The sequence below is a fragment of the Anguilla rostrata genome, chromosome 2 (genome assembly GCF_018555375.3).
Source record: "Anguilla rostrata isolate EN2019 chromosome 2, ASM1855537v3, whole genome shotgun sequence".
Classification (NCBI taxonomy): Eukaryota; Metazoa; Chordata; class Actinopteri; order Anguilliformes; family Anguillidae; genus Anguilla; species Anguilla rostrata.
The window spans coordinates 46,146,792-46,174,258 of NC_057934.1; the positions used below are offsets into that span (position 1 = coordinate 46,146,792).

General features: G+C 39.5%; 1 protein-coding gene across 5 annotated transcripts in view; it reads left to right on the top strand.

The window, feature by feature from the left end:
* The window catches only part of smurf1 (SMAD specific E3 ubiquitin protein ligase 1), a 36,652-nt gene extending 25,042 nt beyond the window's left edge, over positions 1-11,610 (top strand). Inside the window, exons 5-18 of one of the 5 annotated variants that reach the window (XM_064322558.1) lie at positions 260-325; positions 477-552; positions 798-1,036; positions 1,797-1,881; positions 2,682-2,885; positions 3,302-3,512; positions 4,170-4,273; positions 4,434-4,548; positions 6,328-6,506; positions 6,688-6,825; positions 7,193-7,313; positions 7,988-8,189; positions 8,685-8,760; positions 9,051-11,610. In XM_064322558.1, the coding sequence (XP_064178628.1) occupies positions 260-325; positions 477-552; positions 798-1,036; positions 1,797-1,881; positions 2,682-2,885; positions 3,302-3,512; positions 4,170-4,273; positions 4,434-4,548; positions 6,328-6,506; positions 6,688-6,825; positions 7,193-7,313; positions 7,988-8,189; positions 8,685-8,760; positions 9,051-9,150 (1,916 nt within the window). In that variant the 3' untranslated portion in view covers positions 9,151-11,610. Of the gene's footprint in view, positions 1-259; positions 326-476; positions 553-797; positions 1,037-1,796; positions 1,882-2,681; positions 2,886-3,301; positions 3,513-4,169; positions 4,274-4,433; positions 4,549-6,327; positions 6,507-6,687; positions 6,826-7,192; positions 7,314-7,987; positions 8,190-8,675; positions 8,761-9,050 lie in introns of all 5 variants that reach the window. The other 4 variants (XM_064322557.1, XM_064322561.1, XM_064322560.1 and 1 more) reach the window with 4 other exon arrangements.
* The last annotated feature ends 15,857 nt before the right edge of the window (positions 11,611-27,467 follow it).

Here is a 27,467-nt window from a genome sequence, read left to right on the forward strand (position 1 = left end):
GTGGAAATGCAGTTTTACATGTTTCGCATTGCTCTTTATCCTATTTAAGTAGGTGTTGCAGTTTTTCAGATCTAAGAACAAAGCCCTTTTGGTTGGAGTGAATGGAAGCCTGTGTTTGTAGCAGAGACATGGGGGGTGGTGCTCTTTTGTAAGCTCCTTATTCAGTGCAGTTCATTTTCATTCCTCCCCTGAACTCGCACTGTGTAGGAAATTCATTTGCATTGAGTTTTAAACTTCGTACTTGTCATTTCCCTTCCAGATCAGCGGTTGGATCTATGCAAACTTAACCCCACCGACAGCGATGCAGTACGTGGCCAAATAGTAGGTAAGGACCTACTGCTGAGCGTGTGTACACCTCAGGTGATGTGGAACAATGAGGTGTTAAATACAGTAATCCATGCAAAACAAATCCCTGCCCCAAAGTACTTCTCTCCCCTTGTGACCAAAGTGTTTCAAATCTCCTTTGCGAATGGCAGTGAGCTTACAGACCCGGGACCGGATAGGAAGTGGGGGACCTGTTGTGGACTGCAGAGGACTGTTAGAAAATGAAGGGTGAGTGTGAGCTGCCAAATGCGGCCATGCCTTTTCTGCCTCCAGTTTCAGTGGAACTTTAACTAAATGCCTCCCCCTGCTGGCTACTGCCACCACAATGACTGACTGTTTTATTAAGTTCAAAATGATAAAGAGTCGTTCACTGAATCATTTCATTGTAACACTGTTATTTAAATCACAGTCCGCAGATGGCTGTTCTGTGTCTGGAGAATGACCTCAGTAGGTTTGCTGTGACTGTGTTTTAGGCCAGTGTATGAAGACTCTGGCCCCGGAAGACCTCTCAGCTGCTACATGGAGGAGCCCCTGCCCTACACAGACAGCACTGGGGCGGCCGGAGGGGGCAATTGCCGCTTTCTGGAATCGCCCAATCAGGAGCAGAGGCTCCAGGCACAACGGATCCGCAATCAGGAGGGCAGGGGCCATGCACACACACCTCAGAACCGACCGCACGGTCACCAGTCACCCGACCTCCCCGAAGGTTACGGTGAGTGGTCTCATGCACACCGCTCGTTGCTGAACACGCGCTGCGTGTTGGGAGCAGCGGCTATTTCTAGAAAAACAGTCACGTGACCGAGAAGGCTCTGTTCTAAGAGCTAAGCACTGCCTTCCACCTTTTGCTGAAGCCATTTAAACACACCTCTGGCTGCACGGACACAAATTAAGCATGTGCCTTTACACTGGCTGAACAGAATGAAATGTTTGTTCTTGGAAATAGTCACCTTCTTATCAGGTCCGGCTGCTGAGGTTCTGCCCTTTGAGCTTGACAAGCTTACATTACAGAAGCCATGAAAGCTGTGTTTAAATATGGACCTTACATTACTGGGACTTTCTGCCAAGCACAGTGTAAGGACCCAAGTGTGTCAGAAGTTTTTGCTTTCTGCTTTGTCAGATGCTCTAGGCTTTTATTTCATTGCTCCAGATATAAACGTGGAGCTGGCAGAAAATGAAACTTTACAACATAAAGGGTAGTATGTTCTACTCCACTTTGCTAAAAAAAAACATGTAAAAGTTGTTGGAGTTGAGGTCAAACTCACAAAGATGGGGTCCTAACTTTATGTTAGCCTTTATTTGTGGCAAGTCTGTGGAAGGAAACCATGCTCTGGTCTTTCACACGGATACAAAATAAGTTATTACATCCTTAACCCAATAAAAAATGACTTGATTTCCAAATATAGTATTGAGTTGCTTTGTCACCTGCTGCTTGCCTGAGTGTTGTGACAGTTGTTTTATTCTTCGTTGATCAGAGCAAAGGACAACGGTCCAGGGCCAGGTTTATTTTCTGCACACTCAGACCGGCGTAAGCACCTGGCATGACCCACGAATACCACGGTACGTTAAGGCCTAAAATGAGCTGAGAACTTCTTATTTCTGTAGCTGATGAATTTCCCCTTTTCTTCTCCCTGATTTTCTATGGTTTAACAATGCTTTTCTGTTAGATTGATAACATGTGATTGACTAACTTTAATAATGTGTGTTGAGTTTGTGGGGGGGGACCTGTAAAGAGCTGATCTTAAAGCTGACGAATGGGGGTTTAAGCTGGGAGTATACTTGCTGTGGAAACGAACTTCGGCTAGTTTCTGCAGACGAAATTACGTAAAACGGCGCATTTGTGGAGAAAACTGAACTCCGCGTTGACTTCGGCTACCGCAGTGAGCGCATCCCAGGCAAGGTGTCCGCACACCGACGTCAGTGCGGAGGTCGCTTGCAGTCGGTCTAAAACATGACGTGGGTGGCCGTGTTGGCTGCGTCCTGTCTCCCTGTCTGATCGAGTGGATGAATACCCCATCTCCTCTTTCTTCTGTTCTTTTTTTGCTACTAAAAACTGAACTAAACTGAATTTAAAACTAAAGCAACTTTGAAATCACTGACATCCATCTGTCAAAGTTTCTCATACCTTACCACAGCCGTAGTTGTTTTCTGTGCTTGGGGCGGCTTCACTTCTGTTTTTCCCGTGGTTTATCACAACCCCCAGTATCTGAATGTGCACCCGCCCCCCTCACTGGTGTGGAGTGTCACTGAATGAACAGTTCCGAGCCTCGAAGAGCACACACGTTTGTCTGAGGCGGTGTTCGGCTGCTGTTCGGTTCCGGCCGAGCTCGTCTCCTTATCAAGTATACTCCCACCTTTAGGGCCCCGCGCTCCAGGAGCAGCTGCAGTGTAGCGCCTCAATGCTGTTCCTCCTTCAGGGACCTCAACAGTGTGAGCTGTGAAGATCTAGGACCTCTGCCCCCGGGCTGGGAGGTCAGGAGCACAGTGTCAGGAAGGATTTATTTTGTCGACCACAATAACAGAACAACACAGTTCACCGACCCCCGGTTGCATCACATAATGAGGTAATCACACCTGGGAGAGCTCACCAGTGTAGGCCCGGCAGGGAGAGAGGGGCTGTGGATCAGGGAGCTCGCCGCGGCGTGGCAGAGAGGCGGATATGCTGGGGAGGCGGGGCCGTGCTCGCAGCTCTCATGCTCCTCCGTGCGTTTGATCCTTACTCAGCCTGATCATGCTCCACCCTTTCATCTTAACTCTCCTAGTAACTGATTCAATGAAATGGCTGTTCTTCTTTATTTGATGTGATTTTTTTCTCTGTAAGTTTTTTTTTGATTTTTTGAATCAATTGAGACAGAGTGCCCTGATAATGGAAGGAGTAACCTGCGTGCGTGTGTATGCGCGTGTGTGTGTGTGTGTGTGTGTCTGTGTCTGTGTATATGTATGTGCGTGACTGCATGTGCGTGTGCGTGCTGTGTCACAGTCAGCACTCTCAGGTTAAGGAGTCGAGCCAGGGCCTGCTGGGGCAGACGGAGGTGCCGGTGGAGGAGGGGAGCGGAGGCGAGGGGGAGGTGCCCGTGCGCTATGAGAGGGACCTGGTGCAGAAACTGAAGCTCCTCAGGCACGAGCTCTCCCTCCAGCAGCCCCAGGCCGGGCACTGCCGCATCGAGGTGTCACGCGAGGAGATCTTCGAGGTGGGCTTCTGCAGACGCACCTCCTGCACACGCACCTCCTTTAGTTTCCCCTGTCGCACTGCCTCCTGCACCTCCTCCTCCCCCACACATTAAAACCCCCTTCCCTCTTTTACTCAGTCCTGTTTCTCTGCCACTCATTCTCTCCTGTACCTCTCTCTCTCCATCCTTTGTTCCTGAGTCTCCTGCCTCTCCTCACATGCTTCTCTATAGCACTGTACCACTCTTTAAAGGGGATTTCCTCCCCAAGTTACTCAGTCCTTGGATTAATTCCTTGCTGCGCTTCAGTGCTACCAATAGAGGTCAGTATTGCACAGCAGATTTCATCAATACCCAGATGGCTACATCTCCTTAGCACCTGCTGTTTTATTAAGAATTTTTTCTCTGTCTTTTCCTAGGCTTGTATTCCCCATTTGTATCTACTGAGTGACACTGTTTATTATACAAGAGTGTGAGAAAACTGTAAGATTAATCACGGCATTGCGCAATTCACAGGGACCGAGAAGGAGCAGCTGTTTGAGCTCATTACTTAGGTCTGGCTGGCTGTGTCTCAGCAGAGTCTCCAGCGGTGTGCAGTGTAATGGATCCTACTGGCTTTACTTACATTCCATGTGCCTTCCAGGCTCTGTTTCCTTATCTCTCTGACTGTCATTCTGTCAGGAGTCCTACAGGCAGATAATGAAGATGAGGCCCAAAGACCTGAAGAAGAGGCTGATGGTGAAGTTCCGCGGAGAGGAGGGACTAGATTACGGAGGAGTGGCGAGGCAAGTCACACTTAAACGCCCGTGCGGGGAAGAAAAATGCCACGGGCCTCCGTACGTGACAGATGCATTATTCAGGCTCCTGTGACCTTTAGCATCTTGGCAGGGTCCCCATGTGTTATTGTCTAGCGTGCTTAATGTTTCATGTTCTCTGTTCATCTAGGGAATGGTTGTATCTCCTCTGCCATGAGATGCTAAATCCGTACTATGGCCTCTTCCAGTATTCCACCGATAACATCTACACTTTACAAATCAATCCTGACTCTTCTATCAATCCTGTGAGTATCACGGACCTGCTTGCATACAGGATTTGTCCTTTATTCATCCAGCTTATTTTTTAAAGGGCTCCTGCTTTTTTATAATATTAGTAGGGTTGAAGTATTCCGCTCACATCGTTTGGTCTGAATGCAGGTGCTTTGTCGTGACTTGGAGAAGGCATTCGTCATTAAAATGCTAAAATCTAGAACGTGCTTCAGTTTAATTTTTGAAAACCCCCAGAGAAAGAGAAACATCTGCAGCATATGTGCCGACCTGTGCACTGTTTGCATGCTAATCATGCATTCTGAGGTTATGATACGCAGATATGATATGATATGATACTAGACAAAAGTCTGACTGTCGGGTCGTATTAACAATGCTATGTTTTCTCATTTTGTTGAAGGTCCTAATCATGGCTACCCTTGCTATGTCAATGGTACATACTTTACCACGTTAATGTAGATATTATTTGTGCCGCTCATATTCTTTAATAGTGAACTCCACAGTTTAGCAGCCTATGCTGACAAGGCTTTGTCATCTTTTGTTTTGAAATTGCTCGTGGGTGAAAAACAGAAGCCCTTCATTTGAGGACCAGAGATTCATTAGATGCTTAAGTCGTCGATTGCCATGAGATGTACTCAGCTGGTACCCACTTCCTTTTAGAAGCCAAATTGTGTAACTTTTAACCACGTTTATTCTGGTCAAAGACATTACAAGTCTAATCTTTATGGTATTCTTGTGTTCTTGAGATGTCTCTTAAATGATTGTAGATGTCTTTTCTATTACAAATAATAGAAAAGGGGCAGCATAGAAATGTGATCTGTATTTGACATACACTGCCAACCAGTCACTTCAAAAGTATACACATGCAGAGCCCAGTTAATCTGATATATGGAAAAAAAATTGAACTATTGTCCATTGCCACATGAGAAATGTGTGGTATTGTGTGAGAAAATAAATAGTACATTTTATTTTAATATCTTTGTATGGTGACATGACAAGTGTAGATGTAATTAGGTGGTACATTTAGCTGCGTTAGGCCAACCAATAGTTAAGCTGTGGTGCTTTATGTCATAGCTGAGAAAGGAAATTCCTCCCTCCTGATTTGTGAGTCCCATACTCTCGCATATTTGTGTTTATTTCCTCTAGCTGTTCCTCAGCTCTATATGCACCGTACATTTCTCTGGCTAAATGCCCATTGTTTCCTGTGATCATTCTCTGAGCTCTGCTCTCTGTTTGACTTGCCCATCTAGGCCTTACCTGCTCCATATCCAGATGTGAATTGTATTGTTGCTCTCGTTATGTTTGTTGACTTTTACTTGTAATGGTCTAACTTGTAAGGAATGAAGCATGTAAATTGCAGTTGAAAGTATGGGTTTTTTTTTTTTACTGTGCCAAGAGACGAGGTGGTGTTTTTTAACCATTCTTTGGGGAATTGAGGGTTTCAGAAGATGTATGACATCTTAGCCTGGGTCCCGTGGATGTCAGTTTTGCATGCTCATGTACTAGATTAATTAGGATAAATTGTACTGTTAATGCTATTCTGTGTTGCTATTCTGACAATGGTTTTGTGAAATTCTTTTGTTAAAGCACTATGTTATTGCAAGTATTTTTGCTGTGAATTGGATAAAACACAATTGAACTCCAAATGATTATTTGACAGTGTTGGCAGGTTGGCTATAAACATTAGTTGGAAATAATAGTGTATCTTTGCAGGAATGCAGTGGGCACTAATGATTATTGTATGTGTATCTCCACTGGAATGCAATGGGCACTAATGATTATTACATTTGTTACAGGATCACCTGTCTTATTTCCACTTTGTGGGACGGATCATGGGTCTGGCTGTGTTCCACGGACACTACATCAACGGGGGCTTCACCCTGCCTTTCTACAAGCAGCTCCTGGGGAAGCCCATTCAGCTGTCTGACCTGGAAACAGTCGACCCTGAACTGCACAAGAGCCTGGTCTGGATCCTGTGAGTCCTGCATCTCCAGAGCCTGTCTGATAAAGATCCTCAGCCCACCGATCAATAAAGCGAGGAAAGCTCACTCATTCATGAGTGGAATTGGGTCGTTAGGAATGAAAGATAACGGACATGGACATTGTTTGCACGTTCAGCCGAAATAACGGCCTTAATGATTTATTCTTTTCTGCAGAGAGAACGACATTACGCCTGTTCTGGATCACACGTTTTGCGTAGAGCACAATTCATTTGGAAAATTCCTCCAGCATGAACTGAAGCCAAACGGCAGGAATATCCCAGTCACAGAGGAGAACAAAAAAGAATATGTAAGGTAAGCCACACAGGAAATACAGGATTGTAAGATGCCCAGATATTCCCAACTGCAGGTGTACCTAAGACACTCATCAGCTTGCAGTAGGCATATATATATTAGACCAACCATGTTTCTTGGTAAGGGTTTGTGGATTATAATGTATAATAAATGTGTCGTAAATATACATGTATGTGCCATGATTCATCGATTCATAAAATGAAGTAAAGTGTAGGTGAGTCATTGGACATTCAATGTAAAATGGCGCACGGACACTAATGAAACACAGCACACTTCCGGCAGTGCTCCCCGGGTGTAGGTCACATGGGTCAGTTAGCCTGAACGGCCATGCTGCGCTTTGTTCTGAAGACTTGACTCTGTGTTTCAGGCTGTATGTCAACTGGAGGTTTATGAGAGGTATCGAAGCTCAGTTCCTGGCCCTGCAAAAAGGCTTCAATGAGTTAATTCCACAGCATCTGCTGAAGCCGTTCGATCACAAGGAGCTGGAGGTAAATACCATGATCTCATTTGGCAACACCTAAAGGTTTATGAAACTGTAGTCTTTTTCATCAGATGGATGTTGATACAAGCCATTCAGTTTGTTTAATATTGATGAGGTATTGGCATTCTGCACCTGTATATGATGCATTATGCTGATGATGGTAACTTTGGAAATGTTCCACTGGGGAGTCGATGCAATATTACAAGAAAAATACTTGGGGGGGAAAAAGACAGGAGAAAGCATTAATTATAGTACAATAATAATATTTATGCTGTAATAATTGTGCAGAACACTGTTGTGAAGAATGGTTACCACTAACTAATAAATTGTCTCTCTAGTGTGCCTGTGACAAAATGTTCTTGTGTTTAAAATAACAGTATTCGGTACTGTTGACTGAGTAAAACCTTGTCACTGAAGGCTTCCTAATGTAAATACGGTGAACTGTTGATGGACCTTAGTCCATTCACCAGCCAGCTAACCTAAAGCTAACTAATCACTTATCACCAACTAGCTAGCAAATGAGAGTATGGTGTTTTTACAACAAGGTTACATTTTCTTAGCATCTTTTCCACACCGTATCTTTGGAACTATCTGTCCATCAAATAAGAAGTGGACACGAATGCACAGAAATTTCAGTTCAGCACAATTTCAATGTTCCCTCCCTGTTCTGTGTCATTGCAGCTGATCATCGGGGGCCTGGGGAAGATCGATCTGAACGACTGGAAATCCAACACCAGACTGAAGCACTGTGTGGCTGACAGCAACATCGTCAAGTGGTTCTGGCAGGCGGTGGAGTCCTTCGACGAGGAGAGGAGAGGGCGGCTGCTGCAGTTTGTCACAGGCTCCACGCGCGTGCCCCTGCAGGGGTTCAAAGCACTGCAAGGTGGTTATCGAATACGCTGAGCCTCAGAATTATCTCAAAATGGAACCAATTAGGAAGTGGCCCGTATGGAGAATGGGCTGCATATTTACTGAAGTATGGTTAGGTACACTGTTCAAGGGCACAACTGCAATGCCCCACTTAGGAATCAAACATCACACATCTTCTGAGTTACAGTCCCAGTTGTGGTACACTACACTGATGCATATTGTGTAGCACTGAATATGTATGCCTATGGGAGTCCTCTGTGTTCAGTTTTGACATCCACCACACTCAATGCATGAATCAGTCCCTTTAAAACCCCTTTGAGTCCTGTTCTTATTTCAGGGTTGTTTGTGAAATTTCCTGAATTAAATACTGACCGATATTTGTGCAGCTTCCTCTGGAATGGCTCGAGTTTGGCTGCTTGCATTTGCATGATTAATTGTCAGGATAAATAAGTCAGAATAGATTTGGGGTTCAGTGTTAACTAGAATGTATGTTTGTAAGGTTCTACAGGTTCAGCAGGACCAAGATTGTTCACTATCCACTTAATAGATGCCAACACGGATAATCTGCCCAAAGCCCACACCTGGTAAGAAAGTAATGCAATTATAGCTCTTAATTCCATTGCTTATTGATCCTTTGTGTTCAGCAACAGCATTTGTTTCTTCACAAAGCAATGAATTCCTTATATCCCAGAGCTTTCTGATCAGCTAGTGTATACACTAGTGTTTTCTGAGACTTGATTGCATCTGAACATCACCTGTCTGTTTGATTGTGTGTCATGATATTGGCTCAGTAGCTCCATATAAACTGTTTTTAAGCTAGTATAGACGCCCAGGTGCGTGTGCTCTAAAGGTGCGCCCCCCACTGTTTCCTCAGCTTCAACCGCATCGACATCCCGCCGTATGAGTCCTATGAGAAGCTCTATGAGAAGCTCCTGACCGCGGTGGAGGAGACCTGCGGCTTTGCGGTGGAGTGAGGCCTCTTAGCAAAGCTACAGTTAGACACGAGGAGTGACCCAGCCTTCCAGTGAAGGAGCAGAGTCTAGAGGCTTCCAGGGCAGCAGCATGGAGTGGGACATCAGCGAGAGGGAGACTTGGAGCCCCGTCACCGGGAAAGCGGCAACAAGGCTGCCGAAGATTCAAACCTTAAACGCTTCCAAAGAGTCATTTATTCTTTGTGAGGTTTGGGGGGACTGTGTGTGTATAAGTGAAGTTTCACTAACAACAACAGAAAAGATGGCCCTTTCTCCAAACTCCTGCCTGTGCCAGCAAAGCCACTGAAGTATTTGAGTTCTAGTCATACCTTGATTGTGAATCGGCAAATTCAAGCTGCTTAGCTGCAAAAAACCAAGCCACACTCTACCTGTTGACCACATGAAGCAGAGGCCATGTCCGCAGGCTTGGTTTTGGATTTTGGCGGTGTCATGAGATGGACATACTGTGTGTGCTGAAGCTATTGACACGGAAACTACACAACAATGGCTAATCGTATTATGTCTGTATTTTCCCTTGGTGCCAGATCACAGTATTTTTCTATATCCTGTGTTGCTATTCTAGGGTGTCTTATAAACTTCAGGCTTCAGACCAGTTGTCAGCTTCGAGGTCACTGTTGTGTTTTCTCTCAGTGGCTTTTTGAGTGAAGTGCATTCAGGAAAAGGGAAAGTATTTTTAATTACCCAGAGTGCAGATTTTGTCCTGACAACCTGGCAATGGTTAGCCTTTAGGGACCTACGGACACAACACATCAGCTGCCCAAATGACACTGCCACAAATATAACTACGTTAAGTAGCAGATTGTTGTGTTCATGACTCACAATCTTGGCAGTTTTGTCAAAGATATGCACCCTTTCTGGCACCTGTAGTGTTAAATCTAGTAGGGAAAGACTACTGTATCAGCTTCCGTATTTCATTTCTCATGATTTAGGTTTGAAACTCTATACAATGATTTGCACATAGGAATAGTCCTATTCCCAAAAGCATTTGAAGATTTATACGTCGTAAAGATCTATTGCGTTACTGGTGTGTCGTTAGGGTTGGATGTCATAGCATGTTATTTGAAAGAAATTCAAGTCCTGATCAAGATTTAAATGGAAACACACAGAGAAGGACCTGGTTCACTTTATCCTAGACAAATGTATCTCTTCAAACTGTTTTAACAGTGAAGACTGTGCAACTGCTAATTTGAATATTTCAACTATATAATGAAATCTGCTTTGAAATAACCACCAAAAAACTGAAAGTGAAAATGTGTTTGAGACATTAAGAATGGCGTAGAATATGTGATATACAGCCTCTAAACCAGTATTTTTAAAGAAATCATTTTTGAAAATCAAATGTCTAAGTATAATACATGTACAGAATATCTGAAATCTTTGTCTTTCTAAAACCATACTAATAAGGGTACCTCAGTCACTTTTATTTCTGATAATATTGTAATAGTTTATTTTTGTATTTTACATTTTGCACAGGAAGGATTACAAAAAAGAAAGAGGGGGAGGAGAAGTGTCTAGAAACACTCTTAATGTTCTTTGAATTCTGATCAACCAGCAGTTGTTCTCATCGGTCTGCTTTGGAGAATGAGTTCACATAATTGAGAATTTAGGTTAATCCCCTTGGCCTGGTATTACATTCATAACGAAATTGGAATATCGCATCACAGTTATATCAAAGTGACTTCTAAACTAAGCAGTGAAGCTGGCCCGATTAATTTCTGTTGGCATCAAGGAATTATCAGATCCCTTTATTAGGATTTTTTTTTTTAAATCAACTAACTTGAAACCTTTTGTACCTTTGAATTTGAACCACTTATTTTAACACATGGTTTTAATAGATGTGATATTCATCCTGTTTTGTTAGTTCTTCACCCAGCCTTTTTGTATCAAAAGCCAAAAAGCATGTTGAAGTACGTTACCTTACACACTGACTTAAACCCATGGACATTGGAGTAAGTGGTAAAATTAAGTAGGCTGAACTTGGTTTCCTCTGAATGCCTTTGGCAGTATATAGGAAAACTCTACGTTCAGACGAAAGAACTACAGTAGGTCTAAGATTTCTATGTATAGTGCTTGAAGTGCATGGCACTTAGGTTATTCTTTTCATATAAAGAGAGCCAACATCATTATTTTAAGTGTTCTGCAACCACTTGTATATGTTTTACTAATTATTTATTACTATGTAATGTTCTTTTTTTAGTATTGCTGCTATCATTATTCCATACTTTTTAAAGTTTATTATTTGTGAAATCTGTACACTAATCTTTATTTTATATATGAATGAAAGTATTTAAAAATGCTGCTATTAAAAACTAGGTAAAAGGAAGAAAGAAATAAATAAATAGAAGACCGTGAAGGTGAAGTTAGCAGTGACTGAGGCTAGACCGCAGAGGTCATGTTCCTGTTTGTGAAATATGCAATAAAACCCAACAACTTTATTTACTAGTTTGTGTGTTAACTTGTTTTTTTTTTATTACATATAGTGTGGGATTAATCCCACACTATATGTCAGTATTCCATGTTGAATTTATTGCTCTTCATATATGCAAGATATATAAAGAAGACACAAAAATCTTTGGACTGTGCTTGCATTCTTATTGTAATTACTGTAATATCAATAGAGTAATATTTAATTTGTAAAATGTTTTTTGTGGTTGTGGTTTACAAGTGGCTTACATATGTGATCGTATGATTCCAGAGAGAATATTTCTCCCATTTATTCAACAGGTTCACTCTAGTTGTGTTTTCTTGAATGATCATCAAGTTTATTTCCAGAACATATACAAGGAACATTGTAAAAAAGATTCTAAAATAAAATTGAAACTACAGTAATTGTGTACATTTTTTAACATTCGTTAATGTCAGTGTACTCAGTTGAATCTTAACCATCATGATACAGTTTCACTAAACAGTCACACATATATTGTTAGAATAAATATTTTTTGATACCTTCTGGAGCAATACAGAGTATGAATATAATTCACATTATCTTTTCCTTGAATGTGCTGTGGAATGCTCTCCACAGGCTTCCAAGCAAAGACCAAGTTGAGTAAAGACAAAGCTTACGAAGATGAACACATACATATGTTGCATGGGGGTGGGCAGCTCCCTTGTTCCTCAGGACGTAATCGCACCAGAAGACAGCCAGCTCTCTGGCTGATATTGGCATGTCCTTGTGCACCCGAGACAGTCTCCTCATACTGATTCTGCAGGATGGATCCTCTGTCACAGTCCTCACTGTAGTCAAAATGTCCCATTCTGTCAGCTTATTCGAGTTCTCCAGGAGAACGGCTGCCCCCTTAACCTTCAACTGAAGGCGTATTGCGTAGCTGTCCCCAAAAAACGTTGGAAACTCACAACGGGGACCCCATGGTAGATAGCCTCATATACTCTGTTCTCTCCACCGCGTGTGATGAAATCCTTGGTGTTTGGCTGGACCAGGAGTTCTTTCTGAGGAAGCCAGCTGATCAGCTTGATGTTTGTTCCCAAGGTGGGGATTAGTGGGCCCGAGTACCACTCTGTTGAAGCCGTGCCAGGCCAGCCACTATCTTGGTGGCATTGTCTTTGGGCAAGGTGTCAACCCATGGTCCCAGGGAGAAGATAACCACACCAGCTGTAGCTTTATCCACAAATACCTTCAGCACAGGAGGAAGTGGCTTCACTGGCTGGATGTGGAAACCCCCATGAAAATGGCATTCAGCAGACTTTGTAAGGTAAAAAACAGCTTGCTTATAAAGAGTATAGATACTCTCATCTGACCTTATGCACTATTTTCAGAGTGAGTCATAGGTAGAGTAAATGAAAATGTTGCTGTGGAGACTTCCAAAGAAGGACATGAAACACTCTTCATTCTTTAGTCTTTGCAAAAATGTCATTCGTACCGTGAGCCTGCAGTTTAGCACAGGGATATAAAATAATGAAGATGGGCAATGGTGAAGTGAATGTCTTCAGTGGGTACCCACTTGCCGAACAGACCAACCTAACATCAGGCCCCCTGGAAAGAAAGGGTCTGCACGGGCAATGTCAAAGTGGGTCTCTTGGAGTTGTCTCAGTGAAATGGAATTATGAGAAATGGTCTGAAGGGTAAGCCAGTAATCCTGACTCACTCTTCAAATTGACACAAAATGCACAATGCAGAGCTACAGCCACTCTCCTTCCTGGATAAATGTATTTATAACAAGATTTTTACTTAGACAAGATTTATTTATGTCACGTGTAACCAAAAAAAAAGGATCTCTGATGCACCAAGCATCTATGAAAATTGGTACTGAAGTATGTTGAGGAACCATTGATATATCTGCTATTTCCAGCAGATATATCAATACTGTTATCTAAAATCAAATTGAAATTGCCCCCTAAAATAATAGAGTCGATTCCAAGATTTTCATTTAATATCATCATAAACCATTTCAAATGTTTTGTACCTCAACAATGTCCTCCAAAATCATCCAGACTCATGATAATACTGAGGAAAGAAATCGGTATAGAATAAAAGTACAAAAGGAAAAATTGTATTCTTTTACAATTCAATTGCTTAGATAAAAATATTTTGCTTAACAAGTAATATTTTTCAAACAAAATGTGTCAGAAGTATTCACACCCCCAATACTTCTAAATATAAATAAAATCTAACAAAAATAAATCTCCATTAACATAAAATGAACACCCTGAGACAGTCAAAGGATCAGGTACCAAGCAAACCTCTGGCACCAAGACATTTTGGCCAAAATCCTGGTTCCCTCTGCCAGGAAACGCATGATAACTTTCATCCCATAATTCAGGCGTGACTAATAAGAGAACTGCATGACCGGTAAGGGCAGGTAAAGGCAAGCCAAGGGGGTTTGGCAGCGAATCGCTTATATCTAGTGTCCATCACTATGAATTCTGAGGGAATCATAAATTAATTTAAACATTTTATTATGTATTATTTAGGATTCAATAACTGATAAATTTAAAAGTAAAATAGCTTAGGCAAAATTGAACTACAACTCCATTAAGGTTATGATATATTTTATAGTGACTGGTGGGGCCTGCATTTGTAGCAAAATTTTGTATTTTTTACATTCATCAACAAATTTCTCAATAAAAATGAAGAGCCTATCACCAAACAATTCAAAGAATAATCCCCGAACATGTTTACTCTCTTAACCTTAAGGATGGAAAGTTTTCATCTCATTGTAAATAAATTGCTTCTGGTACAAAAATCCATCCCTGAAATTATTGTTAATAAAAAGCTTGGCTTTCTGAGTGTATCATGAATCTAAATGTGACAGAGAAAATCTCTTTAATCAGAGAGATTCTTTTTAGAAAAAGCACCAAAATCAATACTGGCACCAAGGATTTGTAGTGTACTACAGAGCTGGATGCCGGGTTGCTAAGTGACCTTCCTGAAGCTTGCTGTCACATTAAAAAAGAAACTGTGTTCAGGGAGGCTGAAAATGAAAAGGCAGCAAATCAAACAGTACGAGAATGGATCCAGGTAGCCCTGGTGAGAGTGAGAGATTTTAAAAAGAAAAAATGTTGATGGAGGGCACACATGAATAGTCCTTGCTGCTAACAGAATCACATGATTTCTCAACCCAGCAAATTAGCCAGGAAGGCTAAGGAGATTTGAGCACTCTTACCATTAATTTGAGTTAAGCTGAAAGCGTAGGCCATGAGTGATCAATGTTGGCAATGTTGATTAAAAAATGTTACACTGTAAAAGCTGCATTTGAACAACACAGAATTATAAATGCAGAACTGGTGCGGTGCTGTGGGTGGGGCTAAGGGGCCTGGGCCCACCCACTTTTAACCCTTGCCCATCCTAAAAATGCAGTGGGGAGTGCCCATCCTAAAAAGGCAGTAGGGAGAACTTTTTTATATTTTTTACTTTTGTTTTCAATTATTTTCATTAACATTTAAATGCACAATAAAGATTGAAAATAAAAATGTCTTCTCCCTCTCTAAAAAAAATGAAAATGGTGTCTTGACTCCAGCTCTGATGGGCAAATGAGTCATGTGATTCAGAACTGTCATTGTCTAACTATCAATTCCGGTCACAGGAGGCCAGAGAAATATGAGTGAGATAAATGAGAAATTTCTGGTGGAAATCATCAGCCAAAGAAATATTATTTTTTCATTAAATATTCAAATACATTCAAAGAGTCAGACTTGGACTGATCGTATACTGTCCCTGGTGATGGTGCAACCAAATAGTATTTATTGTTTCTTTCATTTTTTACACATTACGAGTTGAGATCAAATGTCAATTGTCAAGAGGTATTGATTAGTACAAACCTATTATGGGCAGGTGTATTTGTTCAAGTCTGTGGCACTCATATTGCTTGCTTTGTTGTGTAAATTTCCCAGAAGATGTCTTCTCTGTTATCCCAATGCATGGATAATTAAATCCTCTAAATCAAGACCAAATGCTTCCATGCCCCTGTAATCAATTTGGTCGGGCATTCTGTGCTGAGCATTGTCAAAACACTATATGCATAGAACAGGTGGCTGGGCAAAGACTTGTGAAAGGTACAAGCTCAGTCTTCTCTTTACCAGGCATATTGGGTAAGCAGTAACTGTGCTGTCTATGGCAATCACACTGTGGTGTCACCACAGTATTTACTGAATGCTGAGCAGCTACAGGGCCTTAGTTGGGAGTATGTCATTGTTTCCAAACGGCCATTTCACAAGACTGTTAAAGGTGATATATCTGTACAGTGGTGGAAAACAGTATAGTACTACCAGACCACAGAGTTCTGTGCTACTCCATTCAGTCACTTCATATTCAGCTCAGTGTTTAGACACTGAATCAGTTGCATCAGTAGTTTCCTGTTACAAGATAAGATAAAGGTGTGTCAAGTCGCAGTAGCCTATTTGTTACAAAATTTGATTCATAGCTAAATGATGTATTACAATGGTTTGCCTACTGCTTACTAAGACTTTTACCATGCTGGGTAAGCCTGCAATTTTGAAATTACATTCTGAAGTTACATTTTGCTTCTAATTTTCTTCTGCAAGAAAATTCAAGTATGTTTCACAAAAAGGTTGCCGTTATCATCTAGTTTGGAAGAGGCTGACCTAGGGCGGGTTTATACAAATGTTTCACAAGAGCCCAGTTGTGAAATAGAAACCAGGGGCTCTTTCCCTGTTTACTTTGTAAAACTTGCTAAATAAATAGGAATTAATCCACATTGAGGAGTCCGTAAAAGAGTAGTTGCTTACGGAGTGTTTTCAAGCCCTGTTACACGCACCTCGGAGTGTATTATTTCACTTATACCATGGTCATTCACTAAGAATCATTCCAAAGTCGACTGATTGAGGGCATTCAATAAGTCTCTTAAAATGAGGCTGAATTAATGTAGTTTAATTTAATTCAGCATCTCATATTCAGCTTTGATGCTGTGTTGTCCATAGTGAATAATTCACAAGTGTAAAAATCAAATTTGAAATGTGATAAATATTTTAAGCAGTACAGTACATGCAAATAAATATTGAATTCATAGTTCAGACCCATTTTAAATATGTGCATAACTCACTGATAGTGAGCCATACTGGGTTTGTAATCGTTGGCTGTTGCTGGAGAAAAGACACAACTTCTCTCACATATCTTTATTATCTTTAACTTTGACTTGCAACAAATTATTCAATACAAGCACTTCTAGCAAAATTAATTTTGATGATCACTGAACTTGCCAAAATGTATTTATCATATTTAAGGACAAAAGACCTGTCAGAATTAAATTGATGTAATGACTAGTACAATTTACAACTAGTACATGCTATGACATGAGCACATTAACTCCAGTTTATTCAGTATAGGCTAGGTCAGAAAGTTATGGAGGAGGCATGACGATGAGCTACAACATCAAGATAACAAGTGCTGGATGGAGATACAAATATAACATAAAAGTGCTAGAGGAGAAAGATGGAAGGATACAAGTGATAAGAGATATTCTAGATCGGGAGTGCCCTGCAGTGTAGTGATAGTTAGTCCAGGCACAGTCTGAAGAGATGCATCTTCAGACCACAGCAGAAGATGGTCAATGACCAAATGGTTTGTAGAGGAATATCTAACCATAAATTTGGAATTCCAATTAATAATTCAAACTAACAATATTAATTAAGTACTGTGAAAAATCAATCATGTCCTGAGTCAGAGAGAGAGAGAGAGAGAGATGGAATGTGAATGAGGAATTGCTCATACCAAACCATCAAAATGTCTTACAGGTTTCAATTATTCTCATCAAAGATTAACATATACATTATGGTAATTTATATGCACTCAATAAATTCATTTTCATATTCCTTTTTATTGAACATAACATGGTTTTAATTGTGTAAGGACTGTATAGACGGACCTGACCTGAGGGTACCTGCAATATTATCAGAAGAAAAGGGTGACACTTTGGTGCCATCCAGGTTGACACATAGGTCCAGCTGGGTGAAAGACTTAGCTAGGAAGTAGAGTATTGAGTTTTAGCCAAGTAGGACTGGGGATGTGTAGGCTAACTGGGATGGGTTCTGCATGTCAGAGATGACAGTCTCAAAAGACTTGGTGAGAGAGATTGATAGAGAGAGTGAGAATAAAAGGAGGAAAGACTGAATCCTGAGATACTGTTAAAAGTTTCTGAGGTCTCAAAATAGCAGCCCCCCCCCCCCATTATGTAACCTGGAAGAAGGGAAGAAGTGACAGCCAAGAAGCAAACCAGTTGAAAGCTGTGCCACAAAACCCAAAGATAGTCAGGGAAGATGGCATGTTTTGGTGTTCAACCATGTCAAAGGCTCTTTCCTTCTATCTCCTCAAAGTTACGATGCAAATTGTAATTAGTAATGTAATAAAGAATATATCCTAGATTTGTTCATTTGTTCATTACAGGGAAAATGTAAGTTATTTGCCAAGAAAAGTGCAAAGTTCTTACTGCGTAAAAGGTATGCTGTCAGTGAGTTGAAAGGTAAGCAGCAGTCTGTGCATGCAGATACAAGAAATTAGCATTGTTTTCTTTTAATTATGCCACTGCATTGGAGTCAAATTTTAGATGGACACAATGGTGTATAAAAACTGTATATTTCTTGTTTTTTATGTCTCTCATATCTTGCCACAATTGTGACAAGGTGGGTGAGCATGTGTGACGGACTGTTCTTCGCTGACGTTTCAACTAGTTATTATTTCCCAGTGTGTCTGCCTAGTATATTCTATGTGTTTATGTTTTCAGGACAGGTAGTTATTACAACAGCCACACATTATAATATGGTGAATCAATGAAGTAGACAGCTGTTATTACATTTTTGGAAGGACATTCTGTAATATCAGTCCAGTCATGATCACACTGTGTGGGAGTGGAATAGAAATGTCACCTCTGTAATGACAGGTTCTCATTAGCAGAGCTCTCATTATGTAATCACTTGCAACTTATCTCTTTGTCTAATTGTGAATGAGGCATAATGGTTTGCTCATACCATGTTCTCCATCAAAAACGTCTTACAGGTTTCAATTATTCTCATCAAGGTTTCTCATGCACGTTAGGATAAATTATATACCGTAGACAAATTCATTTTCCCTTTCATTGAACATAACATGGTTTTAAGTGATGCTGTTAAGGGATGCTGCTGCCTGCTCCTTAAACAGAATTTGGTATTCCAGCACTGAAACGAGGCACTAAAATGCAAGAACACTTTTTGGTATTCTGTTTGAAAACGTGTTTGTTTTGTCTTAGAACACCTGTCAATTATTAGACCTGGAATAGAATGACTCATTGGGATGGCATGTATGCCATCCATCAAGTTATGGCTTGGTGTTATCTATACAGTTCGGCACTTTTCTGGGTTTTCTGCAGAAATAACCACAAATACACAGAAATCAGGTACAATTTTACACGTCCACCAGAGCTGATGTTGGCATTCTCTTCAGACGCTAAGATGAAAACCACAGGGCTAAGCTAAATTAAATGATTTCGGAAACTTTGGGAATATTGCTTTGGAACAGAGCTTGTTTAATTTGTGTGAGCTAAGCCAATATTGCTTGGTGTAACTTGGCCTCGTTTTGATATCAATTCTTTTAATGGCAGGCCAGGATTTTTCCAGTTTTAATAAATTACTTATGGACAGTGCTTTGTATGCCTTAGTAACTTGCATTTTTGTACGCTGAAAACTGTTTTTGTTTAGATTAACTCTACAGCCACCGCTACAAGGAGGAAAATGTGTAATATAATGATGGACACATATGCTTGATTTTTATTACATTACATTACATTACAGGCATTTAGCAGATGCTCTTATCCAGAGCGACGTACAACAAGTGCATTAGTTCAAGGTGCAGAGGTGCAAAAGAAACATACTAGAGTTAAGATCGTAGTGCCAGAAGTGACCACATAGATCAGGACTCCAACCCTGTAGAGTAACCTGCTCAGCAAACAAACAAACAATCCTGCCAAGTACAAACTAGCACTGAAATCACATTTGCCTAATCAGAATCAGACAAAAACAATCCTGCCAAATAAAAACTAACGTGATCGTATTAGCCTAACTAGGTACATTGAGCTAAACTATAGGCTAGGGAGGGGTGGGGAGAGGTGCAGCCTGAAGAGATGAGTCTTTAGTCTGCGTTTGAAGGTAGTCATATTCTCTGCTGTTCTGACTGTCACGGGGAGGTCATTCCACCAGCAAGGGGCCAGGACAGACAGTAGACGGGAGCGGGAAGTATAGACACGAAGAGGGGGAGGTGCCAAGCGTCCAGAGGTGGCAGAACGGAGAGGTCTGGCTGGTGTGTAGGGTCTGATGATCCTCTGGATGTATCCTGGTGCTGACCCCTTAGCTGCTTGGTATGCAAGCACCAAGGTCTTTTATCTATATTAAATGTAGTCTGTACGATTTAAATTGTAACAACACTGATAACACTGCTGATGTAAACTACATATTAGCATTCTCAGTTATGTAAATGGATATATTTGAATTTCATCTCAGTTGAGAATGTGTCTTGCAGAATATGTAAAGGTGGTTGAGAGAAGGTTGTGTTGTCAAAGCTACCCAAATTAATGTCCCCATGGATGATTCCTGACTCAGACCCAAATGCCAAGATTTTCTCTCTTCCCCTGGCCAGGGAAGACATTATTAAGCTCATTAATTTCTCTAAGCAATGCAGAGATCAGAAATGACATGGCACCAGAAACAATTGTGAAAGTAATATTAACACTTAAGTACCAACATTTTAAGTGCACTAAATAGAACATAGGATGGCTCTTCATTCTACCAAGATTACCATTAACCATTAACTTCACTGCACAGTCCATATTTTGTATTTATACCTTAATTAATCTATATATCCTTTGAGAGACATACAGTATGGTAGAAATAGCTCCTTTTGAAATAATGCACATTTAAATATATCTTTCTACTTATTTGCTAAACCTAGTCCAGTGAGCCTCCACTGCGTTACAATCCCTTGAGCATGAAACCCTGAAAAGTACCAAACTTCCAGTGCTATATAGATATGGAGCATGCTCCGCCAGGTTGGCATAGCTGCCATCCCAATAGATATTTTTCTGTCAATACAGTGTGCATGTGAGAGAGAGAGAAAGAGAATAGAGACAGAGAGAGAAAGAAAGAGAATTACAAGTAAATATTCAGGAGTATATAATAACAAAGTCAAATTTTGCTCTTTTTGGCCATTCTTCATAAGTTAATTACACACTATGTGACAGGTGTCAGATACCTAAAAGGATTTCTTCTTTACTTGTGTGTAATTGCATGTAATTTCTGCTTATGGATAACTGCACACTAAACTTGATGACGTGATTTCTATTAGGCATAAAATGTGTATCTACAACCAGGACTAGTATTCATTTGTACCCACGATGATTACAAGGAAAAAGGGCTGTATAAAATAAACAACACAGCAAATGAGCTATATTTTATGCTTAAACGTATGGGAGAACTATACTTTTATTTTGAACATTTATTATTTTTTAAAACTTATTTTATTGAGTAATATTTTTGCTTTTGAAGAACATACTGTAGGTGTAAAAAAAAACATTTTCATACAGAAATGCCTGGTTACTCACGCATAAGAAGTAATTATCTGTGCCTTCTGTTAAAAGTTACCACAAACAATATTGGCTATATTAGCTCACATAAATTAAACAAGCTCTATTCCAAAGCAATGCTACCCAATGTATCCTACATAATTTCATGTAACCTGGCCCTGTGTTTTTCATCTTACTATCAGATTTCTGATTTTTTATGGGCAAGACTTAGAAAGACAATTAGTGTACCTGACTCTGACCAATGATGCGGAACTACATTTACAAAGAAATGCTTTTAAGCACTCCTGCCTATAAGAGGATACTATGCAGAATGTGTGTTTTTCATAGCACATTAGCCAATGAGCCAATACTCTTAATTCTTCCACTTTTTCATTTTCATGGATGCTTTTGTTCTGCCATCTTCAGTGTGACTGCAAGGATGATGGTCATATGGATTTGCAAACCACACTAGCTAGAAATTGGGGATGTTAGCAGATTTGACATAGGTTTTAAATGTGTGACCAATTAAAGGTGAGAACAAATGTACTTAAGATTTACAAAGAGAAACTAGAGTAAAGAAGCATAGAGTACAGAATTGTTTTTACAGAGCCTTTGCTTGTGATAGGGGATGATTAAAAAACAAGTACGAGACTCAGAGATGTTGGCAGTAACAAGTGATTGCTCTTTGATACATGGTGAGTTAACTGTAATCCTCTCTAATCGCAAAGTTGAGAAGCAACGAAGAATGAATTACTTCAAAGCAAAAATAGTATAGTCCATTAACTCCATAACCTGAAGGAACCACTTAATTCAGATTCCCTATGACTACAGAGAAATAAAAAAGTGCTACAATGCTCTGCACACAAAGCCTAATATGTACAAATGTACATATTAGATATCCTCTTTATATGACACTCAAATCAAAATTATTAAATTATGGAATGACTGAACCATCCTACTATTTCATTATTTGATACTGTAATGAGGTGCATTTATAAAAGTTAAAGCCTATTCGTGGCATATCAATTTTGCTACTGAACTCATGGCAGCTCATTAGACAGAGTACAAAAGTATATCAAAGGCGTTGTATAAACTTGTTAGAATGAATCTGATCTGGCAGTCTTGCCCAGGACCACAATAGCATTAGAATGGTCCTGGCTGCACCGAGTTGCATAACTAGGATCTAACCTATGGCACGATAGGCCTACAATTAATTTAAAAGTTTAAACACCTTCAGATGTACTGTAGTAAATATTGTGTGAAAATATTATGGCTAGTGAATATGGAATATTGTGATCTTGCTCTTGTTTACACAGCCCTGCCTTTTGAAATTGAGTCACACATGGGAAAGGCATCTCAGTTTGAACTACTGTATGTGCTCTACGCTTATTTATTCTTGGGTAGTAGCCAAAATAGACAAAAATAACTGTAGATGACTTGACAAGTTGAGAATTACAATGGTCTACATTCAATTTGAAAACAACCATAAAATACTTTACCATTTCATATGATAAGCTGGATATAGAGACATGAAAAGGTAGAGTAAATATATAAAGAGCAGGCTCTTCAATGAGTATAGTAAAGCTTGAAAAAATGCAATTGCAATTATACACACAAGAAGATTATGGCTCATGATTTTCTATGTTCATATACCTGTAAACACTTGTTATCTCAGCAATTTCCAGTGACAAATAACGAAGTATGTATATATAAACTATAAATTTACTTGTTTTTATATTGGGATGGCAGGTATGCCATCCAGCCAAGTTACCCCTTGGTGGGAGATAACAATAATACTGTACATCATAGTTCAATCAACTGTGGGTTAACAGTAACAATGAAACACCAATGATATATTATACATTGTAAAGAAAACAAACTGACTACCACATGTATTCTGTATTGTCCTTCATGCAGTCTGAATAATTCATTACAATATTTTTGAATATAGTAATATATTAATTATTCATTCCATATTTCTGAGATTCCCTTACTTTTATTCACCATTCATGTCTTAAAATAAAATTATTTCTTCTTTAAAACCTCAGAATTGCATCCATTTTTCATGATTAGAAATATTGGTTGTTTCATGAAATTAAAAAAATATGTAAAACATTCAGAAAATCTAAAATTTTATCCATTTAACCTTGACTTAGGTGCACAGAATCACCAGTAATCTGTTTTCTCTAGTAAAGTTATGTAGATAATGATGCAGTCAGCTCTGGATTAATTCAAAGAAAATTTGAAACAAGACAAAGTTTGAGTCTAGGTTCCTATGAACTTCTCATAGATGGAAGGTGAATTGTATTCACTTAACTAATTTGGTTGTCACTTTGTCAAATGAAACATTGCCTTTGGAAAGCACTGTTGTGATTTTATTTAAAGGGGTCACCCTTATGTACTTAAATAAAATGGCCAGACCAGATTAATTTATGTCCTCCAAATACATCTCCCATAATGAGAGTGTGTCCAGATCTCATGCATTAAGATTCTATAATATCTTTTGCAGACCTTGAGATATAATTTAAAATCTCAGACAGGAAAAAGAATCATTCTGCATTCTTTGAACTGTGGATTACAATATGTACGTGGCTTCAAATCTAAATACCCAATGTACAATGCAGACAGTATGTATTTGTACAGTTACACAATTTTGGTGGTTTTGGCTCACTACTCCAGGACAATGGATTTGAAATGATGAATGAACAACAAGGTTGAAGTGCAGACTGTACTTTAATATGGCAGTATTTATGGACCCATATCCAGTGATCCATGTAGGAATTACAGCTTTTTATACATAGCCCCCAATTGGACAAATTAACATGATCTAAAATAAAGTTGTTATATTTAGCATTTGGCTGCAAATCCTATGCATTCGATGACTGCCTGAAGTGTGCAACCCATAGACATCACCCCATAGACATCACCAGATGCTGGGTATTTTCCTTAGTGATGCTTTGCCAGACCTGTACTACAGCCATCTTCAGTTCCTGCTTGTTTCTGAGATGTTTTGCCTTCAGTCTTTCTCCAGCAAATGAAACACATGTTCAGTTGGCTTCAGGACAGGTGATTTACTTGGCCAGTTAAGAACATTCCACTATTTGGCCCGGAGCCAGACATGCCCAAGCCCGAACATTATACCTCCATCATGTTTCAAAGATGAGGCTGTGAATCATGAGCAGTTTATTTCACTCTCCACACTTTCATTTCCCATCACTTTGGTATAGGTTAATACTCATCTCCTCTGTCCATAACCTTTTATTCCAGAACTCTGCCGTTTTTAAATGTACTTTTTAGCAAACTCTAACCTGGCCTTTCTGTTATTGAGGTTCACCAGTAGTTTACATCTTCCAGTGAGCTTATGCTGTTTTAGTCGTCTCTTTATTTTAGTCATTGACACATCTATGCCTACATCGTGGAGATTGTTCTTGGTCTATTTGACAGTTAAAAAGCGGTTTTTGAAAGTATTGAAAGTTGACAATTGAAAGTATTCTTCGCACATCCCTTCTGTGGTCTATCAGGGTGTTTTAACACACCCAATGTTTTGGCTATGTTTCCAATAGACGTATTATGATTTTTTCACATCATGATGGCCTGCTTTACAGGCACTGACACCCATTGAGAGAAAACAGCAACAGTCTCTAAATGCAAATTCCACACCTAGAATCAACTTTTGGCCTTTTGTTAGCTTTCTTGTCCATTATCTTATGATTTACAAAATTGGGGGGACGATGTATAAAAAGGGACATGGTTCACCGGATATGGATGCAAAAACCTTCAATTAAAGCTGTTTCTTTTGAAATCCATTGTGCTGGAGGACAGTTCGTTGTGCTGGTTCAGTCTAACTTTGCCTATAACATTTGAGCAACTGTGTCTTGTGTATTGGATTTTTTCTTCTTTTGCAGATATCAATGAAAGATAATGGTAAAAATTATCATTTTAAAGGTGGAATTCTTTGTTACCCACAGCAAAAGCAGTGGTGACATGAATTTTGTAGAAAGTGTTTTTGTGAAAACCCGTCTTGCCTGCCTTTCAAAATGTTAATAAATTGTAATAAGCATAATAAAGAATTTATGTAAGGGACCAGAATTCCAACTCAGCAATGTGTACAACAGCTCCGCGTTGCTTTTCATCTCCTTGTTGAACTTCAGCTGATGCCACCGAGGTAAAGCAATTCCAAGGTTACTGTAACTCTTTTTCTTAAACAAGCCCTGTTGGCTTGTCTTTTTGCTTTGCTGTATCTGGGGCATTACAGCAGCTAGCTAGCTATAGCAACAAACAATCAGTTTAAATATTATCTCGAACCACAGGCTCTGTAGCCACACCCACCCCTCCCCACACAGAGGAGTGCCATGCCCAGAAACATCCCAAACACATTTTTGAATAACAAATACAGGTGAAGGTGCACAAATTTGTGCAAGTGCATGAAGACAGAAATTGATATGCCTTAGCATGGTTTATATTTATATTATAATCTTTTCATGTTTTCAAGTTCAAAATCCTGCATAGTACACATTTAAACTGTCACTTAATTTTTAAAGTTAAAGCACCATAGAAGGTTAATTGTGTGCATGTGGCAAGCATTGTTATTTATTCTGTACAGATATTCAATAAACCACCTTTACAGAATAAATAAAAACAAATTTAAGATCAACTATAAAATCTTCAGAAGAATGTATAACATTTCATTTGATTAATGTCCCATGGTAAAATAGCATGGTTCCATTTTGTAGGAACCTTAAGTCGTAGTATAAAGGGAATGCCATGGAGTGTTAAAGGTATTGTGGATCTGTTGTCCCTTTGGCATTGGCAATTTCCATAGATTCATTAGACCCCTGTAATAGTGTTTGACTGTCTCCAAGAGGAGCAAGCACTCTCTGTCAGTATTAATGCACACTGATGACTTATAATTTTGGCTGATCCACCGCATGAACACAAAATGAAAATCTTTATGGTTTTTTAATGCGTCCAATGAGCTCTATTTGAATTCATTGTCAATTGATCTCCACATGGTGGTTGATGTCTCTTTCAGTAAAGATAGTCCAGATTCCCAAGCCATTATACCTGTAGCTTTTCCGGTTTTATCCAAACTCTCTGAAGCCTCGAAACAAGGATAAGCATCTCTAGTCTAAAGATCTACAGTCTGAGCAAAACAAAGGTGTCTGGAATCTGCCCACAAGCTGTTGTTGAATTAGTGCTTATGTGCCTACAGTACCCCATTTTGCATTACAGTTATTCAGAACCTCAGCTCTGCTGTCTGCGGTCCATCCGCAGGAAGGTTCAGGCTGAGTGCTCCCTGCTGTGATAATGAAGCTGAGAAAATTCTGAAGGACAACAGAGTAATGAATGCCCGGGAAACAGGCCAGCTAGCACTTAGCTCCAAATGCTTTCCTTTTTAATGAACCTATTTCTCCTTGATCTGTGTTACTCTACCCTGCACTCACGCAATCTGGGATTTACCGTTTATTTCCCCTAAATATCACCATACTAGAAAAAAATTCGACTCATCTTTCACCCCTAAAAAAATCTTGCCTCCGTCAGGAATGTTTGTGCTGAATAATAGGCTGAAAATTTCTCCTGCAGCGAGTCTTTCACCTTATTGTGTGGTATTCTGTGCTGTCTATTACTCTTTGGAATAATGCTTTTAAATATTATTCTATGAAAAATTACTCTCCTGAGCTTTGAATTGCTGAGGCAGACAATGAATGTTGAAATAAAAAGAGAAACGGATAAAACATGTAAATAAATCAATTTATAGATTAAAAAATAGTTTTTATATAGACAGAAACAGATTAAGCAATGCACAAAAATGTAAATGGGTCAATCAAAAAAACAAATAGATAAATCAGTGTTAATCAATAAATCATCATGGAAATTCTAAAATAATGTTCTTCTTTGCAAATTATACATACTTTTGTTAATTAATTTTCATTTAAATTATATATTATAATTGTTTTACAATGTCTGACAGGTTCAAAATGTATCATTCTTGAATGGTTACTTTTTATTTTATTTTTTTTTTTCATGTTGAAGTCGCTATTCTGAGGTTATTTTTTTCTCCCATTCAGATATGTGTATAGGTTTATCGATGCCTATGAAACTGTACTGCAGCATTATTTAACACGTAGTGATAGAAACATTCACACAGCCAATCTAAGAAAACAGTTTTTATTTGATCTTTCATGTTTTATTACAAAACTTTAGCAGACATTCCGTAGCTGTTTTTATTGTTATACCATGCAGAGAGAAATGAGGTGAGATGGATTTCTCTGAAAAATATTTACGACCTGGATTTGGTAT